This window comes from Perca fluviatilis, chromosome 14 (genome assembly GCF_010015445.1).
Source record: "Perca fluviatilis chromosome 14, GENO_Pfluv_1.0, whole genome shotgun sequence".
NCBI classification, from domain to species: Eukaryota; Metazoa; Chordata; class Actinopteri; order Perciformes; family Percidae; genus Perca; species Perca fluviatilis.
The window spans coordinates 23,941,079-23,962,673 of NC_053125.1; the positions used below are offsets into that span (position 1 = coordinate 23,941,079).

Below are 21,595 nucleotides of genomic sequence, written 5' to 3' on the forward strand. Positions count from 1 at the left end.
GTGGCTGGAACTCAACCTAAACACACACACACACACACACACACACACACACACACACACACACACACACACACACACACACACACACACACACACACACACACACACACACACACACACACACACACACACACACACACACACACACACACACACACACACACACACACAGTGTCGCCTGAGGGAAAGCGAGCTCTGGAATTCCAAACTCACGTTGTTTCCAAAAAAGCAGAGGAATCCTAAAAACGTTCCAACAATTTGGAGCAGGGGGGGAAAAATTCCTGGAGCGGCAGAAGTGCAGAGTGGGCAAAAATGTGTGTGTGTGTGTGTGGAGAGTGGCAAAAAGTCATCGTATGCTAGTGTACTCTGCGTGCGCACACACACACACACACACACACACACACACACACACACACACACACACACACACACACACACACACACACACACACACACACACAATTTGGATTGAATTTCCTTGTATTTATGCCGCCATCAGTCAAAATAAATACGCAGTGGTTGATGCTGTCAAAAGAAAGCCAAGTGCCTTCAGTGCAGGCATGTTTACAGCACAGTGAGGAATGGATGGAGACATGCAGAGGTATTTCCTAAAAATACACAGAGCAACAACAATGATAAAAAAAAAAAAAAAAAAGAAATCAGTCATCGGTGAAAATAGTGAGAGGTTAGAGCGCACTGAGCCAGGAAGCCACAGGTATGCACGTACTGTTAACCACGAAACAAACTCTGGACAGTGTTTAAGAGCAAACACACACACACTGTGTTCTCATTGGAGTGTGGCGCAGCGACCGTGCTACGTAGCGCTGTCCCCACACACAATAGAAATCAACTGTGGTCATCGAGTTGGCAGCCAAGTACACTCTCGGTGCGTCTGTGCGTGTGTGTGTGTGTGTGTGTGTTGGTTGGTTTTTGGAAGATGGATTGAGCATACTTGCCGTTTCTATCTGTGTGTGCAGTTGCTGCAAGCGCGTGGGTCTAAGTATGTATATAATGGCAGGCAAATAAAAGTTCCACTCATACTTTTCTCTCGCCCTCAAATTGCTCCTTAGCACGACTTTCGACATTCATTTGTCACCGAAACGGCGACACGCTAAATGTCGCTGCGGTTTGCCTCTGCAGCTGCTCGCTAATTGAAATAAAGTGACTGAAACCTTATGAAAGAGAGGAGAGGGTGACTTTAAAGTAGGAGCAAAATAATAAATAAATGATGGGGTTATGTATGCAGAAGTTAGTAGAAATTGGAAGCAGGTCTAGCTTCATTAAAAGAAAAAAGGGAGTCCGTTCATAAACATGCTAAAGACTTCCTGAAAGCAAAGCTTTCAGTCAACCTCCCATCCAAATGGGTCAACACAAGTGTATAAGGTTTCCAACACGGGGGACCAGTGTTACAGCTCACATTACAACAGAAATGACACTAAAATGAACTATTTTAAACCGATTCGCTGACAAATGTTACCAGAAAACGGACCAATTCTTTACGCATCGGAGCCACAGTAGCAGTTGCTTGTTGCAGCGTAGGGATACACGAAATATATCGGCAATCGTAACGTTATCGGTCGAGGTTAGCATTTTATTTTTTATTTTTTTAAACATTGACAGCTGCCATTGTATGTGTCAGGGCGGCACTTGTTTCTGTGTTGTTTTTTTGTATTTTTTTTTGTTTGTAACACTGACGCGGCACAGGATTTTCAATGCTGAAGACGAAGCAACGCGCCTCTAAAAAAACCTAGAGAAAACCCAGTATTCTGCAGGAAAAAAAAATGGGTGTTATACAACTAATATATTGGATTCCTCCATTTTAAGTTGTTAACTTGGTCATAGCATTGCCAGACCTTCCTCCACAGCGCTGCGGAGGAGGGTCTGGCTAGTCCACACAACATTCCAGGATAGGAGAAAAACGTGCTCTGGTTTATTGGCATAACTTTTTTTTCCTCTCTTTTAGATTATTTTTTGGCCATTTTTAGGCCTTTATTTGACAGGACAGCTGAAGACACGAAAGGGGAGAGAGAGTATATGGGTGCCCGCTCTACCAACTGAGCTATCCGGGCACCCATATTGGCATTTCTTTAAACCAATCATAATCGTCATAGGCTGGGCGCCGCACGGAGCCTCGGGGCCTCTGCAAAATAGCCTCGGGAAGGAGCTTGTTTGGGTGGAACGTGCGTACGTTCAAAAGTTGTTTTAGTCGTGCGACAGAAAACTCAGATTGGACATGGAAGGTGACGGACATCCAGCCGAAAAGCTCATCCAGCGGAACTTCCGGCGGCACCGGAGCAATCCCGGAAGTGGAACGTCAAGTTGTAAGTGTCAACTTGGTCATAAAAGTTCAACTCAACACAAAAGCTAAGTGAAGATTTACTTTATCGCTGAGAACCCTCCGACAACAATTCCATTCAAATTAACAACTTTCGGTGCAAAATGTTGCCGCCCTTACACCTCGACTGACAAACTACCGATGACATCACACCACCCGACAAGCTGGAAGGGCCGAGACATTTCTTAAATTACATTCGGATCGTCATTATGAAAGGTAACAGCATCGCCAAATCGCAGGATGAGGCCTTAGCCCCGATCTAAAAGCCCGCGTCAGACACAAGGATGTGCCTGCGCGTGTGCGTTTTGGATTTCTGCGATTGGTTTAACACCGAGCCAACTGCAAAAACTAAATGTGACGCCTGTGATTAATGGGAACAGGGAGCCAGGCTACAACAAACCGGCTTTCGGCAGCACTTTGGCACGCTGGACCTCCGCTGGTGTTTGTGATCAAAACGGCCCGATCGAGATCGACATATGCCATTTGGATTTTGAATTGCCGGATTGTCTTCGCTTGTGTGGGAAACGCAGCCGAGGAGTGTTTTCACTTCCATCCGCGGTTCCCCTCTGTTTTCTTTCCCCGTCTTTGCCTCGAACGCTGCTGGCTGAGCGTGCGTGCATGCTCTCTCTCAGCAACACCCTGCTTTCATTTTCACAGCTCGACACGTTCACACCCACAGTCTTCTAGCGCGGGACGGACAGAAGTTCGGGGTGGAGTGTGTGGCCTGCGGGCCGCGTCTGTGGCAGCCGGCTGGTCCAGGATGTAAACCAGCAAACGTGCGTCTACCGGGCCAGTTTTTCTACCTCGAGGCTCCAGGTTGTTGATGTCTATCCCAAAAAAAAAAAAAAATGGTTCATGCCAGCATCACCTCATGTCCTGTTTCTCCTGAAACATTACACAGCTGAGCGGCCTTCATCACCGCAGCCTCTGCCAAACCTACACTCATTCTCTCGCCCGCTCCACCAGGTGAGCCAACCAGGCGCCCAATTCTCTGTCAGATCTAAAGTGAGGTTTAGTTTAGTACATTTTTTTTAATATGTTAAAAATAAAAAGACAAATGAATAATGAAAAAAATATATATATATATACAAATAAAAAGATACAAATACAAAATAGTACTTAAGGAAAAAAGGGGGAGTTCTCTGCGCTTCTGCAGACCACAACAATCCGGTGCAACCAAGGCAGGACACAACAGAATAAATAGCAAAAATTGCCGGTGCAACACGGATGTCTTCTACTTGATGATTTTATTTCTTAAGGTGCATAACAGTGACTAACGTTTCGATGCATAGTTACATCTTCATCAGAGTCCTACTACAAAATAGTACTTATAAGCAATAAACAAAAAAGAAAAACAAACGAGATCATCAGCAACATAAGCAACTCAAATGATATTGTTTATGTCTGCTTCTGGATGTAAATTACTACGTGTGTGTGTGTGTTTTGTGTGTGTGTGTGTTGTGTGTGTGTGTGTGTTTTGTGTGTGTGTGTGTGTGTGTGTGTGTGTGTGTGTGGGGGCCTTGAAGGTAGAAGCAAACGCTTTCAAAATACTTTGTATCCCTCCTTAGCCCTTGTGTTGTCTTCCCATCAACCTTGGAAAAAAAACACTTTTTTCGACGTTTTTGACGCCTTTGTTTTTGCTTTTTCCATCATTTTAAATTGTTAAATTTTTCTTCTACACATTTTCAGCGTTTATTTCTACGTCCCAGATTTTCTGATATAAAACAAATATTGAAAAAACGGGTCAATGTATGAAGTCAACACAAGGGTTAAAGGGAAGTGGGTTTCTTCATTTTGAGCGCTTCCATACCTTATAATTCTACCAAAGACTGAGGCGTGGATTCGCACAGGAACAGAGTAGGCTAAATAAAGAGGCCATCTTGTTCTACAAAAAGCATGCAATGAGTTAAAAACACTCAGAAATACTGAAGAAAAAAAAAAAAAAAAACTTTTGTAGAGAAACATTGCTATTCCTAGCTGGCATGGCTCAAAACACCTACGACCCGCTCAAACAATTGCACAGCAAAACAAAAATGCACGCGCGGAGGTAGAAAAGCAACGCACAAGGTACACACTTGAAGTACAAAAGTAGCTAAACATGCACACACACACACGCACACACACACACACGCACACACACGCACACACACGCACACACACTCCCCTTCCGCTGAATCAGAAGTGGGAGCAGAGGTTAAGGTCAGAGTTCCGAGGGATCAATGGCCGCAATCCTGCTCCATCATCCCGTCTGCTTCCGGACCCGTGCATCTGTGGGCGCCTCTTTGAAGCGGGCGCAGGAAGGCGGCCGCCACCGCGGTAACCAGATAGCGAGGGTGTGCAGCACCGTAAGAAATCAAGCCGGGTCAAATAGTGGAGTCATTACTCTGATTGAGAAGAGCGATTAGTGCTGTCTGGTCGGCAAGAGAGCGGAGAGACAACCATTCTGCCTGGACATTTGTGTTTGTCCAGATGGACTTTTGCTAAAATAATTATTTTGTCATGTTTATTACCACGACAGGTAGCGCGCACGCGTCTTAGTGGCTTGTTTTACCTGCGCGCGATTGCGGCAGCGCGGCCCAAAATGTATTTCAGTGCAAGGAAACACTTTAAACTAGCTTTGGGATTTGTTTTACGCAATTACTAATGACCTTATTCATATCTTTTATGAGCTGTGGCCGTTTCCTACTGGATTTCCACTTATGCTTTTAATTGTTTGTGTATGTTTTTATTTTAGGGTCTTGTTTATCAATACAGAATCTGTCAGAGAGGCAACTCGCAGGATAAAGAAAGAACGACGAGTGTAAAGCTTGCTTCGTGGGCTTCGCGTTGAGCCTGTCCCGCCCACCACAAAGTCCAGCTTATTACCCCCGGTTTTTATTTGTAGTGCAAAGAATTATGTGTTTTTAAACAAAGAATTAATACATGTGTAATGGCCGGCAGCAAAGTCGATGACAAACTCTCAATGACAATTCTGGAACAAAGGTGGACATTAAAGTGGCCATATTATGCTCATTTTCAGGTTGATAATTGTAATGTGAGATTGTATCAATATAGGTTTACATGGTTTACATTTTCAAAAAAACACCATATTTGTTGTTGTAGTACCGCACATTGTTGCAGCTCCTCTTTTCACCCTGTGTCAGGTCCATGTCATTTTCTGTTATACATGTATGCTTTGTTTCCTTACTTGGGTGTTCATGTCATTTGTGGTAATGTTCCATGTATGTCCTTTGGTGTTCTTCATCTTATGTATGTCTGTATGTGTGTCTATGTCTTCTTTTTTTTTTTTTATATGAGCTGCCCAGGGATGCAAAAAGAATTTCAGCCCTGGCTGACAATAAAGTTGTATCGTAAATGGATTTGAGGAGTTTATTTAGGAACTATTTCATAATATAGGATTTAAATGACTTATTATGGCGGTTAAGGCGACGGTTTGAATGGCTTCACTGATTTGTGCGGTAAGGAAAAAGAAAAAAAAATAATAATAATCTATAGCACGGCCGCTCTACTTCACTGTAGAATTAATCTGTTACTGGGACCAGCGTTCCCATTTTGAAACGCAGGTTTTGATTAAATTGGTTGGCCAGCGCTTCACATCCAACCATGCCAAAGTAGGTGTCCGAACACACACAACCACATACACACTTAGTGTCTTTCTTTTCATCCCTTCTCTTTTTTCTATTTTCCAAATTCTTCCCTTTAATTAGACAACTTTTTGTTTTTTTCCCCCCCCCAATCACTCCTCCTCTTGCCTCCTTTCTTCCGCCGGTCACGGATCAATGGTACCTCCCTGGTTCCCAGCCCCCACGGAGAATCCACACACACACACACACACACACACACACACACACACACACACACACACACACACACACACACACACACACACACACACACACACACACACACACACACACACACACACACACACACACACACACACACACGTCCAGATGGCAATGGAGGGGACACTATTGAGCATGCAGACACTGAATACAAAATGCACACACACACAAACACAAAAAAAATTAAAATAAATATGAGCATTCATAAAGGAAAGTGCTATTTAGTTTGAAACCAACAACCAAATCAGAGCTTGACACTAATAACACGTATCAAACGGAACGTTTTACTGCACAATGTGCATGAAAGCGTTTGCTTCTTTGTAAGTTTACATAATGCAGTTCCCGTTTCCTGTGTGTGTTCATGTACACGTATGTGAGCCCACGTCTTCATGTATGTGTACCTGTGTGTGTGTGTGTGTGTGTGTGTGTGTGTGTGTGTGTGTGGTGTGTGTGTGTGTGTGGTGTGTGTGTGTGTGTGTGTGTGTGTCTGTGGCTGAATCCCAGCTCTGTGGGATCCTCCTGGACAGCGGAAGTTGTTTCCTGATTGCTTGTCTCCTCCATAGAAAAGTGGCTGCATTGTTTTGGTTAATTCTTCCATCAACGGTAAACAACACACACACACACACACACACACACACACACACACACAGTCAACATTTAACCTCGACAGAACATGGAACAGAAGCTGGGCTTGATTGCTAAGTTGTGGTGTGTGTGTATACATGTGTGTGTCCGCGTACAGGGCCAACTCTAACGAGACAGAGATCCCTGGGTCAGAATGGAAAGAATCGACAGAGGAAAGTCTGCCGTATCCGACTGTGTGTGTGTGTGTGTGTTAGGGGTGGGGGAAAAAATCGATACAGCATAGTATCGCAATATTTTTCATGGCAATACTGTATCGATACACAGACGCCAAGTATCGATCTTTTATGATATATGTTTTGGTCAGTTTGTCTGCTTGACAATCCCATTTTGCAGCAATAAAATTGAAGTGAGATGAACAGAGAGAAATTTATCTTTTTAGATAAAACAAATGTTGACAAAATGTTCCTTTGGGGACATCATTTGAAGTTGGGAAGAATTTGAAGTTGGAAAAAAGGTAAAACATTGCAATATATTGCAGAATATTGCAATATGTTTAAAATCGCAATAATATCGTATCGTGACATAAGTATCGTGATGATATCGTATCGTGAAGCCTCTGGTGATTCCCACCCCTAGTGTGTGTGTGTGTGTGTGTGTGTGTGTGTGTGTGTGTGTGTGTGTGTAAAGTGATGGGAGAAAATTATTTTTTTGGGGAGGCAAGCAAGTATTACGGTGGACAAATGAAAGGCAATCATTTCGTGTGCCAGTGTACCTGAGATGCAGGTCTTCGGAGTATTTCAGACACGCGTAGATGAACTCTTTGAGCTGGCAGTAGACTTTTGGCACAAACTCGGAGAAGGGAAGCTTCTTGGGGAAGGGAAGCTGCAGCAAAAAAAAAAAAAAGGATTGAGGGAGTTCTTTTTTTTTTTTTTTTTTTTCATATTTTTACTTCATATTTCAGAGTTTATTTCTAGGGGATCTTCCAAATGAAAGACTCAACTGAAACTACTCCGAAGAGGTTTTCCTTTGTCTTTATTTGCTCGCTTGTTCCATTTTGAAGTGTCCTGATCCTGCCATTCATCTGCTCTCGCCCTCTCACTTTCATTCCATCTCTCTTTCACTTCTTTACCTTGTCCAGTTCGGGGTCCTGCAGGGGAAACTGGGAAGTGTAGTGTTTGTACTCCTGCTCGGTTGAGACTGGGATTGGGCTGAAGTTGTCCTGGTCCAACACCTGCCTGCATATGAGAGGGGGATGAAAAAAAAAATAAATAAATAAATCACAGGTAAATCATTTCCTATCTTCTATTTTAAGACAATTCAAAATACATCAAAAGGAATGAGTGAGATGCCATCAGCTTCACACACACACACACATACATATATACACACACATATATACACACACACACACAAATACACAACCATCCCATTGGGGGTCATTCTAATGCTTGAAGTTTTTTTTTTTTTTTTAAACCACCCTCCCCTCTTTCACCACCCCCCACTTCTTGTTGGCGCTCCAGAGTTCGGACGTTCCAACGTTCCATGGAGAGGCCGTGAACCGGAGAGCGCTCCCTCTCCAACAATACAACACAACATTCCTGTGGCTTCCCCAGTGTGTGTGTGTGTGTGTGTGTGTGGTTGTGTGTGTGTGTGTGTGTGTGTGTGTGTGCGTGCGTGCGCGTGCGTGAAAGAGAGAGAGAGGGATATGTGTTTGTTTGTCCGTTCTCGCTGCAAGTCCCACTGGTGTCATTGGACAAAAGCGATGGTGAAACAATGGCATGTAAGCCCACACACACACACACACACACACACACACACACACACACACACCCACAATCTTGTGAGGGTATTACCCATTCTGAAGGGTAGAGAATGTTCCGGACGTTTGCTTTAAAACACTTCCTCTCTCCAGCTGGTCGTAAAACTTCAAAAACCAGGACGTTTCTCACAAACCAACGCTGGGGTGTGTGTGTTTGTGTGTGTGTGTGTGTGTGTGTGTGTGTGTGTGTGTGTGTGTGTGTGTGTGTGTTAGTAGTAGTAGTAGTAGTCGTCCCACAAACTACATGACCTTATGACTAGAAAGGGGCAGGTCAGTGCAGCACACACTCTGTAACACGTCCTGCAGCAAAAGGTGGGTGATCTCTCAGTAATCCTGAAAGTGAAAAAAAAAAAGTACCTGAAGGTGACGTTCCATTTCTTGAGCAGGATTTCGCCGTACTGCTCCCTCATCTCCAGCAGCATGTCAAACAGCTGCGACACTGGGAAACCATAACCCTGCGGGAGAAGGAGGAACCAAAAACGCAACCGGTCAAGTGTCCAGATGCACCTCAACGTGCCAACGTGAGCCCTTGAACTTCTCTAAACGTGACCCCGGCGGAGCTGTAAGTGACAACGCAACTTCACCCTGCCGGCGCGCCATTACAAAAGCCTGTTGCCTAACGTCCGATGGAGCCCACGTGTGAACGGAAGCAGGCCATTGTTTGGAGAATTCACAGCGAGCGGGTGTGGGCGTGCGGATGACGTTTTCTAATCGCGCGGCTGGCGCGAAACCCAAAGAAAAACAAACATCTGAGGGTGACGAAGAAGAAGGGTCGTTCACACGAAGAGGACAACAAAAATGTCTGGCTGAAGAGACGACGAGATTCGGGAACTTCTGTCTGTGAAGGCCGATGTCGAAATCGACAGACAAATTCAAGGAATGGAAAGAGACGCCGGCTCCATGACATAACCGTGGTGTAACCCGCGTCATGTCCTGCCTCCTACCCAGGCGCCACCTCCCGCCTAAACCAAACAGAGTATTTCCAGGGGATGAGAAAACGTCTGACGTGAACTGCGAAAGGGAAACTCTGCATAATGTCTGGAGTTCATGAGAAAGCGGCCATAGATGAGCAAGGAGGACATGATGAAGGCTAAACCTTTTACACCTCCAAGTGGGACACTACTCTTTATACACTCTGGTTTGTGTTGGGACAATAACTGCAAATGCATACAGATTTCTGTCAAATTAGGTAACACAGACATCATTGACTTTACTGTACGCGGACCGATCATGCTTACTGTCGTGTATAGTCCCGCCCCCCCCCAAAAAAAGGCCCATTCAGAGTCAGGAAAAACCCTGGCAGATAAATAGACAAAATATTTCTTCCTAAGTCTGCAAAATACGTGGGTGGGAAAGTTATTTTCTTTGAGCAGAGATTATTATTGTTTGTTTCTGAAGCTACTATTAACTATAGGAAGTGGACGAAATAACAAAAAACGTCTTAAAATAAAATAGTGGAATACACATTTAGTGATGTTCTTTAGACTGGGTGAAGTCAGCCATTCGGTGGCACCTCATCACTTCACGCGAAGGACTTTGGAGCATCGTAACCATCCACTCATCACTTCCCCCCCCTTCGTTCTCTCGCACTCCTCTCTGAATGTTTCTACTCCCGTCCGGTTTGTACCCACATCCTCTCCATCTCTCCTTCATCCCGCCACCCCCCCACCCCTCCCCCACCCTCCTCATCCATCACACTCAATCCATCCAGGTCAGTTCATACATATACTGTGGAGAATAAATGCACGGAGAGCAAACTGACATCAGATGACTGACTTATACTTCTGAAAAGGTCGAAATAAGAATAAAAAGTCTTTCTTTAGAGATCGGCAGCCGTCCTTTTATAAAACTACGAAACATGCTTTAAAACCAGTTTCATGGGCCCCTAGAGTCAAATAGCTTACGCCGAGACGACTGGATAGAAGAACAAAGTTAAAGAAAAAACTAAATTGAAAGAAAAAAAACCTGTTATTTCATACAGCATGATGTTAACATGGCCTGCTGGGATGGCAATCCTTTCCATTCGTCACAGTGTACAATTAATCACACGCACGCACACATACAGACATACATACCTGCAGTGTATCAGCAAACAGGACAATGAGGTTCTTCAGATCCAGCACCAGGTCAGGGTTGTCACAGTACGACTGCGGAGTCAGAGGAGTGGGTCAGAGTGCACGACAGCTGTTACGGTATTTATGGTAATAAAGTCTCGTCAATGCTGAAAATAAATTGCACATTGTGAGGGTTTTTCCCCCGCCATTATAAAGTTCAGATGCAGCCATGTAGGAGTGAGTTACAACCCCCCTCCCCCCCGCCAAAATGACCAAAACTGGCCAGTGCAACCCACCCCAAAAAACAATTCTAATTTCCTTTACATAAATAAAGACATTTGCACCATAACCGGATGCAGAAAAGGCCCACATTGTTGCAGAAAACTCCCCAGAATTCAGTGTTTGATGTTCCAAATTTCAATTTTGCTCAAAATTTTGAAAGCAAAAGTTCTTGGCACTCGAGCCATTTTGGGCAGCACCTCAGCTGAATGAATTAAACTAAAAGACGTTTTTTCAGATCTAATGATTTTAGTTGGACCTCTTTCGCAAGTTTTGTCCTTAAGTTTTTTTGGGTGTTATTTATTGTGTGCTCCAGCTTTAGACACATATTGTAATAATTATGGTCCAAAATGAGGTGAAAAAGAGACGCAAAACTACCACAAAGGGACACTAAGCGACAACAAAGTGATGCCAAATGACCTCAGAGACCCAAAACAATTCCAAAGAAAACTAAAATGGCCAAAACGAGACGACACAACTACAGAGAGACGCAAAACCCCACAAAGATATACAAAACCCCACAAAGATATACAAAATCCCGCTGAGACACACAAAATGTGTGGAGAAACGTTCGTTTTGAAAAACGTCACATTTTCTTGAGGAAAGACGCCTAAACCCTTTCAAAGTCTTTCAAAAAGCTAGGGAGAACACTGAGTTTGTGCTTTCGAGTGTGTATTTGTATTTTGGGCAGCGTGTGTCCTTACGGAGTGCGTCCTCAGGGCGGCGATGAGTTTGGACAGCGCCAACTCCCAAAGCTCCTCCACGTACGCTCGGTTGACCAAACCCTGTGTGGTGTGAAGGACGTGATCCTCCACGACAAAGAAGCTGGACGGAGGAGAGGAGGCAATGACAAGAGGGTGAGAAGAAAGACAACAAAGACAGAGCACAATTCATGATACACCAAAATAGTTAGCTTTTTGGGGTTTTTTTTAGGTGCTGCATTATTTCTTGGCCAGGTGCAGTGAATCCTGGAGTCTCGTCGTCACCGCCTAGGAGATCATGTGTGTTTGTGTTTTTCCCCACCCGTCTGTTTTATGCACATTTTCAATTTGCACATGAAAAATAATGAATTAGGGGAATAGAAACAGCAGATATTCTGGGAGGAAAAACGTCTTTTTTTTTTTTTATGTTCGGCTGGAGTGGAAATGTTGATGCAATGACGAAAACTAAAAAAATCCAACAAAGTGCAATGGAATAAGACTTAGTTAATAAATCATGGCATACGTGAATCATGTCACATATGTGTCCCTCAAGCTTCAACTGAAGAGATTTAAAAAAAATAATAATAGTTTTAGCAAAAGCATCAGATCTGTCGACAGTGTGGAGACTGTAATGATTTTAACTAGACATCAGCAATATAAAAAAGTATAAATCTGCAACTGTGTGGCCCATTCTTTCCAGAAAAGCCACCATGATGTTTAAAAATCATGACAAGTACTAATGAGAGGCGAGCGAGTGGCGCATTCATCCAATCAAGTGTAAAAAGCGGTTGATGTCCAGGCAATGGACCGCGCTCGTCAATCATAAATATGTACTGCTTTCTGCCTGAAAACGGATCAAATCGCCCGCACCGTTACTTTGGTTCATGTCCACCGACAACATGTCTCACTCAAGCTGAGCCTCGCCAGAACACTTTGAGCCACAATGTGGTTCGACTCTGTGGCCCGACTGTGCATGGGTAGTCTTCTCTCGGTCATTACGGAAGGGTTGAAATATGTCAGATTTTCTATTTCTTTGACTTTTTCCACCTTTCACTTTATTTCCACTTTCCCCGTCAGAATAGAAATAATAATTATAATATTAATAATAATTTATACTTTATTAGTCCCGCAAGGGAAATTACAGTGTTTTCACTCTGTTGTTAGAATACACATTACACACAGGCCTGAAATACACACACATGCTCAGTACATGTACATGCACTGATGGACCTTTTTCCCCAGGAGACATTTTGTCGTGTCATGGTAGGAAAAGCACAGCTGATATTGATAACTTTAACAATGGCTCAGTTCCATCAAGTGTCCCAGGAAGCTATTTCAGTGAGTCAGCATGCACAATACCAGGGCCTCTCCTAAGTGGAATGCAGCCATCAGGCGCCAAAACAACAAAACCGTTTTTACTTGCATTTTTTGAAATAGGTTAGGTCCATATGTGTTTGTGTTGTGTTGTGAATGTGAAAATGAACTGCTACCTCCTCTGTCAGCTCTAGACACTGAAAAGAAATAAGCAGAGAAATCAGACCATTAACAAAAGCTGGTCAGTCTGATGTCATGTTGCCTGAGCTCATTACTATTCATTAGCTCGCCCAGTTGGGCTGGGTGAAGGATTCTGACAGCCAGGCTCTCATTGGCTAGCTGTTAGCCAATCAGAGTCAAACAGCTTAGCTAGTTGAATATTAATGAGAACTGGCAGTAATCGAGTCTTCCTGTAAGCTTTCTATATCACGCTAGAATGGCTTGAAACAAGGTAACCAAGGCATTTTTTCCCACAAAAATTTTTTTTTACAGAGTCCATGGTAGGACTTCAGACATCACCATAAAGTCATGAAATACGTGTGGCAGGGTACCTTTAATGGTTTGGAATACACCTGTGCTTTTCCTACTATGACGTATAAAGGTCTATTGAGAGACGTCAGAGTGAGTGGGCTGCAGCTGTCGATGGACAGGCCCCGAGCAGTTGGGGGTTTCGGTGCCTTGCTCAAGAGCACCTTGGCAGTGCCCAGGAGGTGAACTGGCATCTCTCCAGCTACCAGTCCACCATATGGGGACTTGAACACCCCAGAAAACCCAACTTCCCCTAATTGTTTAATTTCCGTTTACTTTTTAACCTAGTTATCTTTTCTATTAAAGGCAACTTTGTATGTTTTAATGCCAGTTGTCTTATTTTCTTTGCAACATGTAATATACTGTACGTGGTGTTCCTGTTCCGTGTGCACAGAATGTAACCCAAGGTTGAATGAATAAGTGAATGAACGATGCAACTTTAACAACAGGCTGTCCAGTTGTTACTGAGAATAAAAGGATTATGGTTAGAGGGGATTTTTAGTATTGATCTTTGACCTTTACCACCTTTTACATTATTCCCATTTCATCTGCGATAACAGTTCCCCCTTCAATGTAATAACTATGTTGTTAATACTGATACGAATGAAGGTTAAAATGAAATTTTTAAATATGGTCCAGGTTGCACGAAATCCTAACTTCCCTTATTGGTTATTGATTTAAAAAAAAAATATCTATGCTTCTTATCCTCTTTATCTAATCTTTTAATGGCAACGTTGTATGTTTTAATGCTAGTTTTCCTATTTTCTTCGTACTTGTACTTGCAAGATGTAATATATTTGGTGTTCCTGTTCTGTATAATCACCCAGAGTGTAAATAAAGGTTGACTGAATAAGTGAATGATGAGGCAACTTTATCAACAGAGGGCCCAGTTGTTACTGAGACTAAAAGGATGATGACTGGAAGGGCGGACGGATGGGAAATGAGTGGAAGAATGGCTGAAGGGATGGCAAAGTGATAGAGAACCATGGGATGGTACTTTCCAAGACTTGAAATGGTAATAACAGGCCTGAGGGTGTGTGTGCCTTTGTGTGTGTGGGTGTGTTTATAGAAGTGTCTGCTGCAGTCAGACAGACAGAAGGAATAACAGCAATGAGCCAGCCACCATCACACACACTCTATCAATCGTCACCGACGTGGACGTGAGAGAGTTGGATGGAGTGATGGATGAGAGGAAAAGTATAAGAGAGGGAGGGCAAGTGTGACCAGAGAGGGATGAAAAAGGACGGAAAACAAACGGCCAGAGGGAAGGAGAGACGGAGCTGTCCAACGGTCAGAAGTCAACTCAAATGAAATGAAACGAGGCGTCGCTAAACGCCGACTGTTTGCTCTCACTCAACGTTCCCCCTTTCTCACCGTCTCTCACTCCGTCTTCTGCCAAGTTACGCAGATTGAGGTTTACAACGGGTGGATGTATGGATGGAGAGGTGGATGGATAGATGGGTAAAGCGGATGACACGTGGATGTAAGCATGGAGTGATCGTGTGGATTGGGCGGATGGACGTCTGGAGTAAAGAAGTCAGGGAAAGGCGGACGGGTGACTGGTGGATGAAGGGAGGGAGGGAAGGATAGAAGATAAATGGATGGCCAGACGGTGCGGAAGTAAGACCAACACCCATCCATAAATATCCATAAATCTTTTGGAACTACAGTTTCCATATTTCGGGGGCTTTAGGCGATGTAAGCAGGAAGCATAATGCTGCCGCGGAGTAAGTTCGCTATGGGCTAAAACTTGAGCCCTGCTTATTTACATTTTTGAAAGTGGCAGCATTTAAAGTATGCCGAACAAGCTATTAGCAGTTGCTATTCGCAGTGTACCCATGGGTGTACGAGCAACTGTCACTGATGTAACAATCTGTGTCTGTGTACGCCTACGTGTGTATGTATGTATGCACTACGTTGTGTTGAATTCTTTTAAAACTGCAGATATTGGGGCGTCCGGATAGCTCAGTTGGTAGAGCGGGCGCCCACGTAGAGGTTTACTCCTCGACGCAGCGGGCCGCGGGTTCGACTCCGACCTGCGGCCCTTTGCTGCATGTCATTCCCCCCCTCTCTCTCTCCTTTCATGTCTTCAGCTGTCCTGTCAAATAAAGGCCTAAAAATGCCCCAAAAAACTGCAGATATTGTTTGTCCAAGACAAATTTCCTTCAGGAGAATGAAATCCATCTTATCTTAAGTCGTTTTTTTTTTTTTTTTTTTTTTTTTTAATACAGGGGATTACGTGCTGCATTATTTCTTGGTCAGGTGCAGGGAATCCTGGAGTTTACAAAATAATTTTCACTGGGCTACTTTCATACTGCAGAAAACCTGAAAACGCGATGATTCTCAGGCTCAAGTTCTGGAGTTATATGGAGTGGGTTTTTTTCTCTTAGATTTCTAAGCAGATTTATGGAAAGTTATTCGCAAGGGACACCGGAGATGATGACATCCTCGGGATGCGTAAGTCACACTGAATCCTAAAATAGGAGTGTCTTGTCTGTGCGCTCAGATGTGACTGGTTTAGGACTCCCAAACGGAGTACGATTATTGCAGCTCACCGCTCACGGCTCTCTCTCCAAGTGCCCCCTTTAAATCTCCTGTTTAAATTTAAAACAGCTTATTATGGAGGTAGCCAATGGGCCTGTTTCACTTGACGCAACGTTTCGTTTTTGTGTTTAAAATTCCTCTGTGCGGAAATTTGTTAATGTAGCTGTGACAACCGCTGATGTGCTCATCTGTTGACATTTCCAAATGCCTTCCTACAGTTGCTTAATACAAGCGAGCTTTCCACACAAACAAATGCACATGTGTCATTAGCAGGATGGAAAAAAAAAAAAGAGGAGATTTTAACTGTCTCGGGCATGGGTCGGGCTTGGACATAATTATTTTAATGCCTGTCGGACGCGGGCCAGGGTTGGACAGAAAAATGCGCCACGATCCGCGCTCTAATAGGTATGTATAGTCATTCGCTTCAAGTGATGTGAAACAAACCGATACATTACACCCCTAATGTATAAACTAAAACGGAAAATTTGTCGATACATATTTGTAATCCATTTTGAATGTTTGTTTTTCCCGATATTGACATGTTGATAGATTTTGTCATGAATTTACATATATTTAGTTTTTTTTATTTATTTGTTTTACATTTTTATTTTGTGAAAATATTCAAACCTCTGAAGACTATTATTTATTTGATTTAAACCAGGAAGAGACTCATTGAGATTAAAAATCGCTTTTCCAAGAGTTTCCTGGCCAAGACAGGCAGCAGTACAACCACACAAACACACACAAAATACAAAAAAACACTACAAACGTAAAACAACTGGAACAGCAAATCCCTCAAAGTCGACCACAATCCTCAGCACATCAGGCAAAAACATCTGCAGCCAGATGTGGCTGCCTCCAATTCAATCAACATCCTCTTAAAAGCGACCAGCTCATTAAGTTCCATGGACTTCTGTAACTTATTCAATGTAGAGGGAGCAGCCAACTTTAAACGCCTTTTCCCCCATCTCAGTTCTAACCTTTTGGAACAAACGGAAGGACAAGATCCTGGGAACGAAGATTGTAAGTCCCGGTACTATTTGCACTGCTATAGGTCGGACGGTATTGATGAAGAGGTTAAGTAAAGATGGACTGAAAGAGGGACTTACCCGACAATCTGATTGAAGTACTGCCTGTATCCCTCCAGAGTTTCATGCTAGGAATGTAAAATAACAGAAGAAATACAGAGATGGAGAGAAACAAAGAGAGATATAAATAGTCCAACGGCAAAGGTATAGTATAGAAAGATTAAAAAAAGAGGATCACTTTCAGATAGTCCCATTATTTTATTATTTTATTTGATGTATTTATAGCATAAAATCTTCTGTGTGTTGAATATTCTTTATTACAAAAACAGTAGTTGACATAAATTATGGAGTCAAGGAGTGTGTGGGAGTGGGAAGTGGGAGTGTGTGTGCACAGGGGGGGGAGGGTGTGTGTAGTTAGGAGTGTGTGGACATAAAAGTAAATGCATACACAAACACACAGGAGTGACAGTGCAGGGTCATACCATGTTAGAGTGGGGCTGCAGCACAAGGCGAGCCTGTTTCCTCCTCTGCTTTCTGTAGTAGTTCTCAAACACATCACGCAAACCCTAAAACACAGATTACAGGTCAGACTGGGATGGATGGATGGATGGATGGATGGATGGATGGATGGTAAAGGTAAGGTGGTATGGAGTGTCTGAAAAAGCTAAATGTTTTTTTAACAATATTTTATAGTCAAGTTAACTTACCCCTAAACCCTTTGTTTCTAAGTGAATACAAGAGTAAAAGAAACCATATTTGTAAAGTAATTTGTAAATTAAATCATTTTTAAAAGACTTTACGGACCAGGTAAAACCCTTTAATAGAAAATATGGACACGTCAAAGCCACACTGGTTTAAATGTGTGTATTAAAGTATTGTTGCTGTTCAATATTATGTCCTATATGTCCTTGTAATAGCTTTTGAGATGTCAGAATAACCACTGTATGCTCTTTAAACTAAACTGGAAACCTAACATGTGAAGCTGCACTTTATCGCCAGCAACAGCAAGGTACGCAGCCAAATGTTTAAGTTTAATGTTGTTGGAGGCTGTAATTGATTTTAGGGGAGGGTGAATTCAATGAGGTATAAAAGCCGAAAGTTAGAACCACTGAATGATGGGAAAAGTTGAGGTGTGTGTATGTAAGAGTGAGATGGAATGAGTCTTTGATGACATAGGTTCAGTTTGGGTTGGCGTCAATAGTCCGACATCAAATCTCACACACACACACACACACACACACACACACACACAGCTTTCCAAACTGGACCACCTCATATCTTTTCCTTCCATTACACAGAAGCCCTCCCTCTTATCTCCCTCTCTGCTGTGTGTGAGAAACTTCGTGACTATCTAGGACCCAGACCAGGGCACACAGTCTTCGGTGAGGTCAGAGATAAGAGCCCAGGTCTGGCCTGATAACATGCCCCCTTACCTACTGACCACACACACACACACACACACACACACACACACACACACACACACACACACACACACACACACACACACACACACACACACACACACACACACACACACACACTTAATGTGCATGTGCGGTGACCAATACCTGCTATCACTAGGAGTAAAGGTTCTTAAGATACAGGAATCAAAAGTAGATACATTCTGTGAATTCAACAAACACATCTTTGTGTTTTACTAACTTGGACGTTTGACATGACTGTGCCTTAGTGCCATAAAGCCAAGGTAAACAATATATATATATATATATATATATATATATATATATATATATATATATATATATATATATATATATATATATATATATATATTTATTTATTTATTTTTGAGTTGTGTACCTACACTATCCCAAATGTGTCCAACAATGTTCAAACTTAGAGAAATCCGTCACGGTAGTCACGGTAACAGTCTGTTCCATTAGTCGCCTGTAGACGGCGTCATATCCCCGTAGTGCATGTGGTGCGTTGTCTGCCAGAAATGGACTTTTTATCCTGTTTTTTTATCCACATTTTTACGATACACTTTTTTTTTTAGATCTTGTTTGTTTTTAAATATATATTTCAACAGGATGAAGGATTGCAGTCATCATCGGAGATCTGGATCTTAAAGGACAAATCCGCCGCCAAATGAACCTAGGGGTTAATAACACATGGGTACCGAGTCGACCGTTCTCTGGGATCTGTTTTCATGCTAATCGAATGTGGCTAGTTTTAGAGCAAACCGCTAATTAGCTTATAACCGTTCACGTATACAGGGAGCCATCTTGGGAAAACAGTCCCGACCAGTCCAACGACAAACGCCGTGTAACCAGTAACGTAGCTCGAGCGCGGCGTTCGTCGTTCGACTGGTCTTGACGGTTTTCCCAAGATAGCGCCCACATGTAAACATGAACGCTACTGTCTTTATAATCTATCTTTTTAATCAACTGTCTGTACACTTACAAAGTTCTCAATGCTTCGGTTTACATGTAGGGACCCTCATTATGCTACCGTGGAATTTTGAGCCTTGTTAGCAGTACAGAAATAGCGATTTCTTTTTACTTCACCAGTACCTCGACCACTAGCTTTATAAGCTAATTAGCGGTTTGCGCTAAAACTGGTCACATTCGTTTAGCATGAAAACCGATCCCAGAGAACGGTTGTCGCGGTAATCATGTGTTATTAACCCCTAGGTTCATTTTGCGCCAGAATTGGGAAGAGAATGACGAGCCGGACGGCATCAGAGATTGTTTGTTTGACTGATTTTTAACATGCAACTGCCTATTCGGTGTTTACATCTAGTTTTACACTTCCAAAAATTGGTGGGACTCCTAAGAAACTAAAGACTTCAAGAAGAATTGCAGAGGGGCACAGGCCGAGATATCCTGATTTGAAACCTTAGTAGAAGAGGTCAAGCTCCACAACGATAGGACACAATATCATCATTTGGTTCGACACTTCCTGCTTGGTAAATTCAACTTCTTTTCTTTTTTTTTTTTAATTGTTGCTACAGCTTCTGTCTGTAAGCTCTGCCTTTGACATGGACACATTCAACTTCCAATAATGGCTATTCACAGAGCTCACGAGGATAATAATAACAAAAAATTCAGGAGGGAGTTTTGCATTGAAGCACGACTGTGCTCTTTAATCCTGTGTGTTAAACAATGTCCATTGAAAACACGTCGCAACGTTACAAACATAACAATAAAGTGGATGCTGGAAATATTAACCTCACTGGTCCTAATCTAGATAGTGTTTTGGAACCACATTTAGTTGGATGCTGTGAGGTGACAAAAGTGCATTCTTTAATTCCCAGATTGACCCTCAGCTGAACAATGTGTATTCAACAAACGAGCAGCATCGAATGGCCGTGAACCCTTCATTACACAGTGCTCCTTCTTCCCGAGATTGAGAGTGTGTGTGTGCGCGTGTGTGGGTGTGTGTGCGTGCGCACGCCACAAAAACATTGGAGGCAAAGAAAGCGAGAGCAATACAGAGGAGGTAGAAACGAGTGAAAAGAAAGAAAAAGAACATAGAATCAAAAGGAAGAAAGGAAAATGCAGAAAGAGAGCGAAATAAAGAAACAAACAAAGTAGCTTACGAAGGAGTTCATCAAATTGAAAAGTTGATATGAATGAAAAAACTATGATAAGAATTAGTCTTATTGTGGGACTTTGGTAGCCTAGAAATCGGACCGGATACGGCAGGAGTTGAATCTATCAACTAGCGTTGCTCTGGTTGGTTGTAGGTGCTATCCTATTACGTGCAGAGGGAATTTGAAAGACAACAGTTTATCCCGCCCCTCGGATTGAGCCCTGCCAATGGGGAGTTCCCAGACCCAACATCTTGATGCGGGTCTGGCTTGTCAGGCTATGACTTTGGTGGTTTAAAGGGTGAGTTCGGATTCACCAAAGTCACACAATAACACTAACTAACTAACCGATGGAGGCAGAGGTAGAGCAGCAACTCCTGTGTTCTGTGCGGTAAAATTACTGTTTTTGTGAAAGGAGTCTGGCGGCTTTGAAGAGAGCAGAGATAACGGCTTCAGTTCCCCCGTCGTAAAGGGGTGTCTGACAGCAAGGGAAAGCGCTGAAATAAAAATATAGCGTACACTTAAACTGATATAGATGTTTTTAGGTGTCCAATATACGCTTAGCTGCTGCCCCCGTCCACAGCAGTGCATTAGCTTAGCTTCCGTGTCGGTGCGAACTACCCCTTTAATATCTGGGTGTCAAAGCAGCCCAGCTTTCCTCGTTCTGGTGCAGCTCCCAGTCGGACCAGTCCGCTGCTTCCCTCTCTTCTGCTCATTGTGTTGGACCTCAGTCTGGTGTTTACAATGACCACAACCCTGTCCATATTTCTCAACGTGCAGCACGTGTGCGTGTGTGAGCGTAACAAAGGAGTATTGTTCGGGCCATGGCGCTGCTCGACTACGGCTGGGAAAAATCGTGGACTTCAAACATGGAAAAGAGAAGGAAAGACGGAGCCAGAGAGGGAGAGAAGAAAGAGGAGAATGGATGGAGGAGAAGCAAAGAAAAAGAAAAAAAAAAAAAAAAAAACGTGGAGAAAGTGGTGGTCCTGATTGCAAATGGGATTCCA

At 43.1% G+C, this 21,595-nt stretch overlaps 1 protein-coding gene across 3 annotated transcripts in view; it reads right to left on the minus strand.

Annotated features, from left to right (window-relative positions):
- Positions 1 to 21,595, minus strand: part of exoc6b (exocyst complex component 6B) — a 133,224-nt gene that overhangs the window by 58,794 nt on the left and 52,835 nt on the right. For 2 of the 3 annotated variants that reach the window (XM_039821572.1, XM_039821570.1), the window contains exons 9-15: positions 17,515 to 17,598; positions 17,114 to 17,160; positions 11,622 to 11,742; positions 10,660 to 10,731; positions 8,942 to 9,039; positions 7,895 to 8,000; positions 7,538 to 7,647 (exon numbers count right to left, since the gene is read on the minus strand). In XM_039821572.1, the coding sequence (XP_039677506.1) occupies positions 7,538 to 7,647; positions 7,895 to 8,000; positions 8,942 to 9,039; positions 10,660 to 10,731; positions 11,622 to 11,742; positions 17,114 to 17,160; positions 17,515 to 17,598 (638 nt within the window). The remainder of the gene's footprint in view (positions 1 to 7,537; positions 7,648 to 7,894; positions 8,001 to 8,941; positions 9,040 to 10,659; positions 10,732 to 11,621; positions 11,743 to 17,113; positions 17,161 to 17,514; positions 17,599 to 21,595) is intronic. The other variant, XM_039821573.1, reaches the window with a different exon arrangement.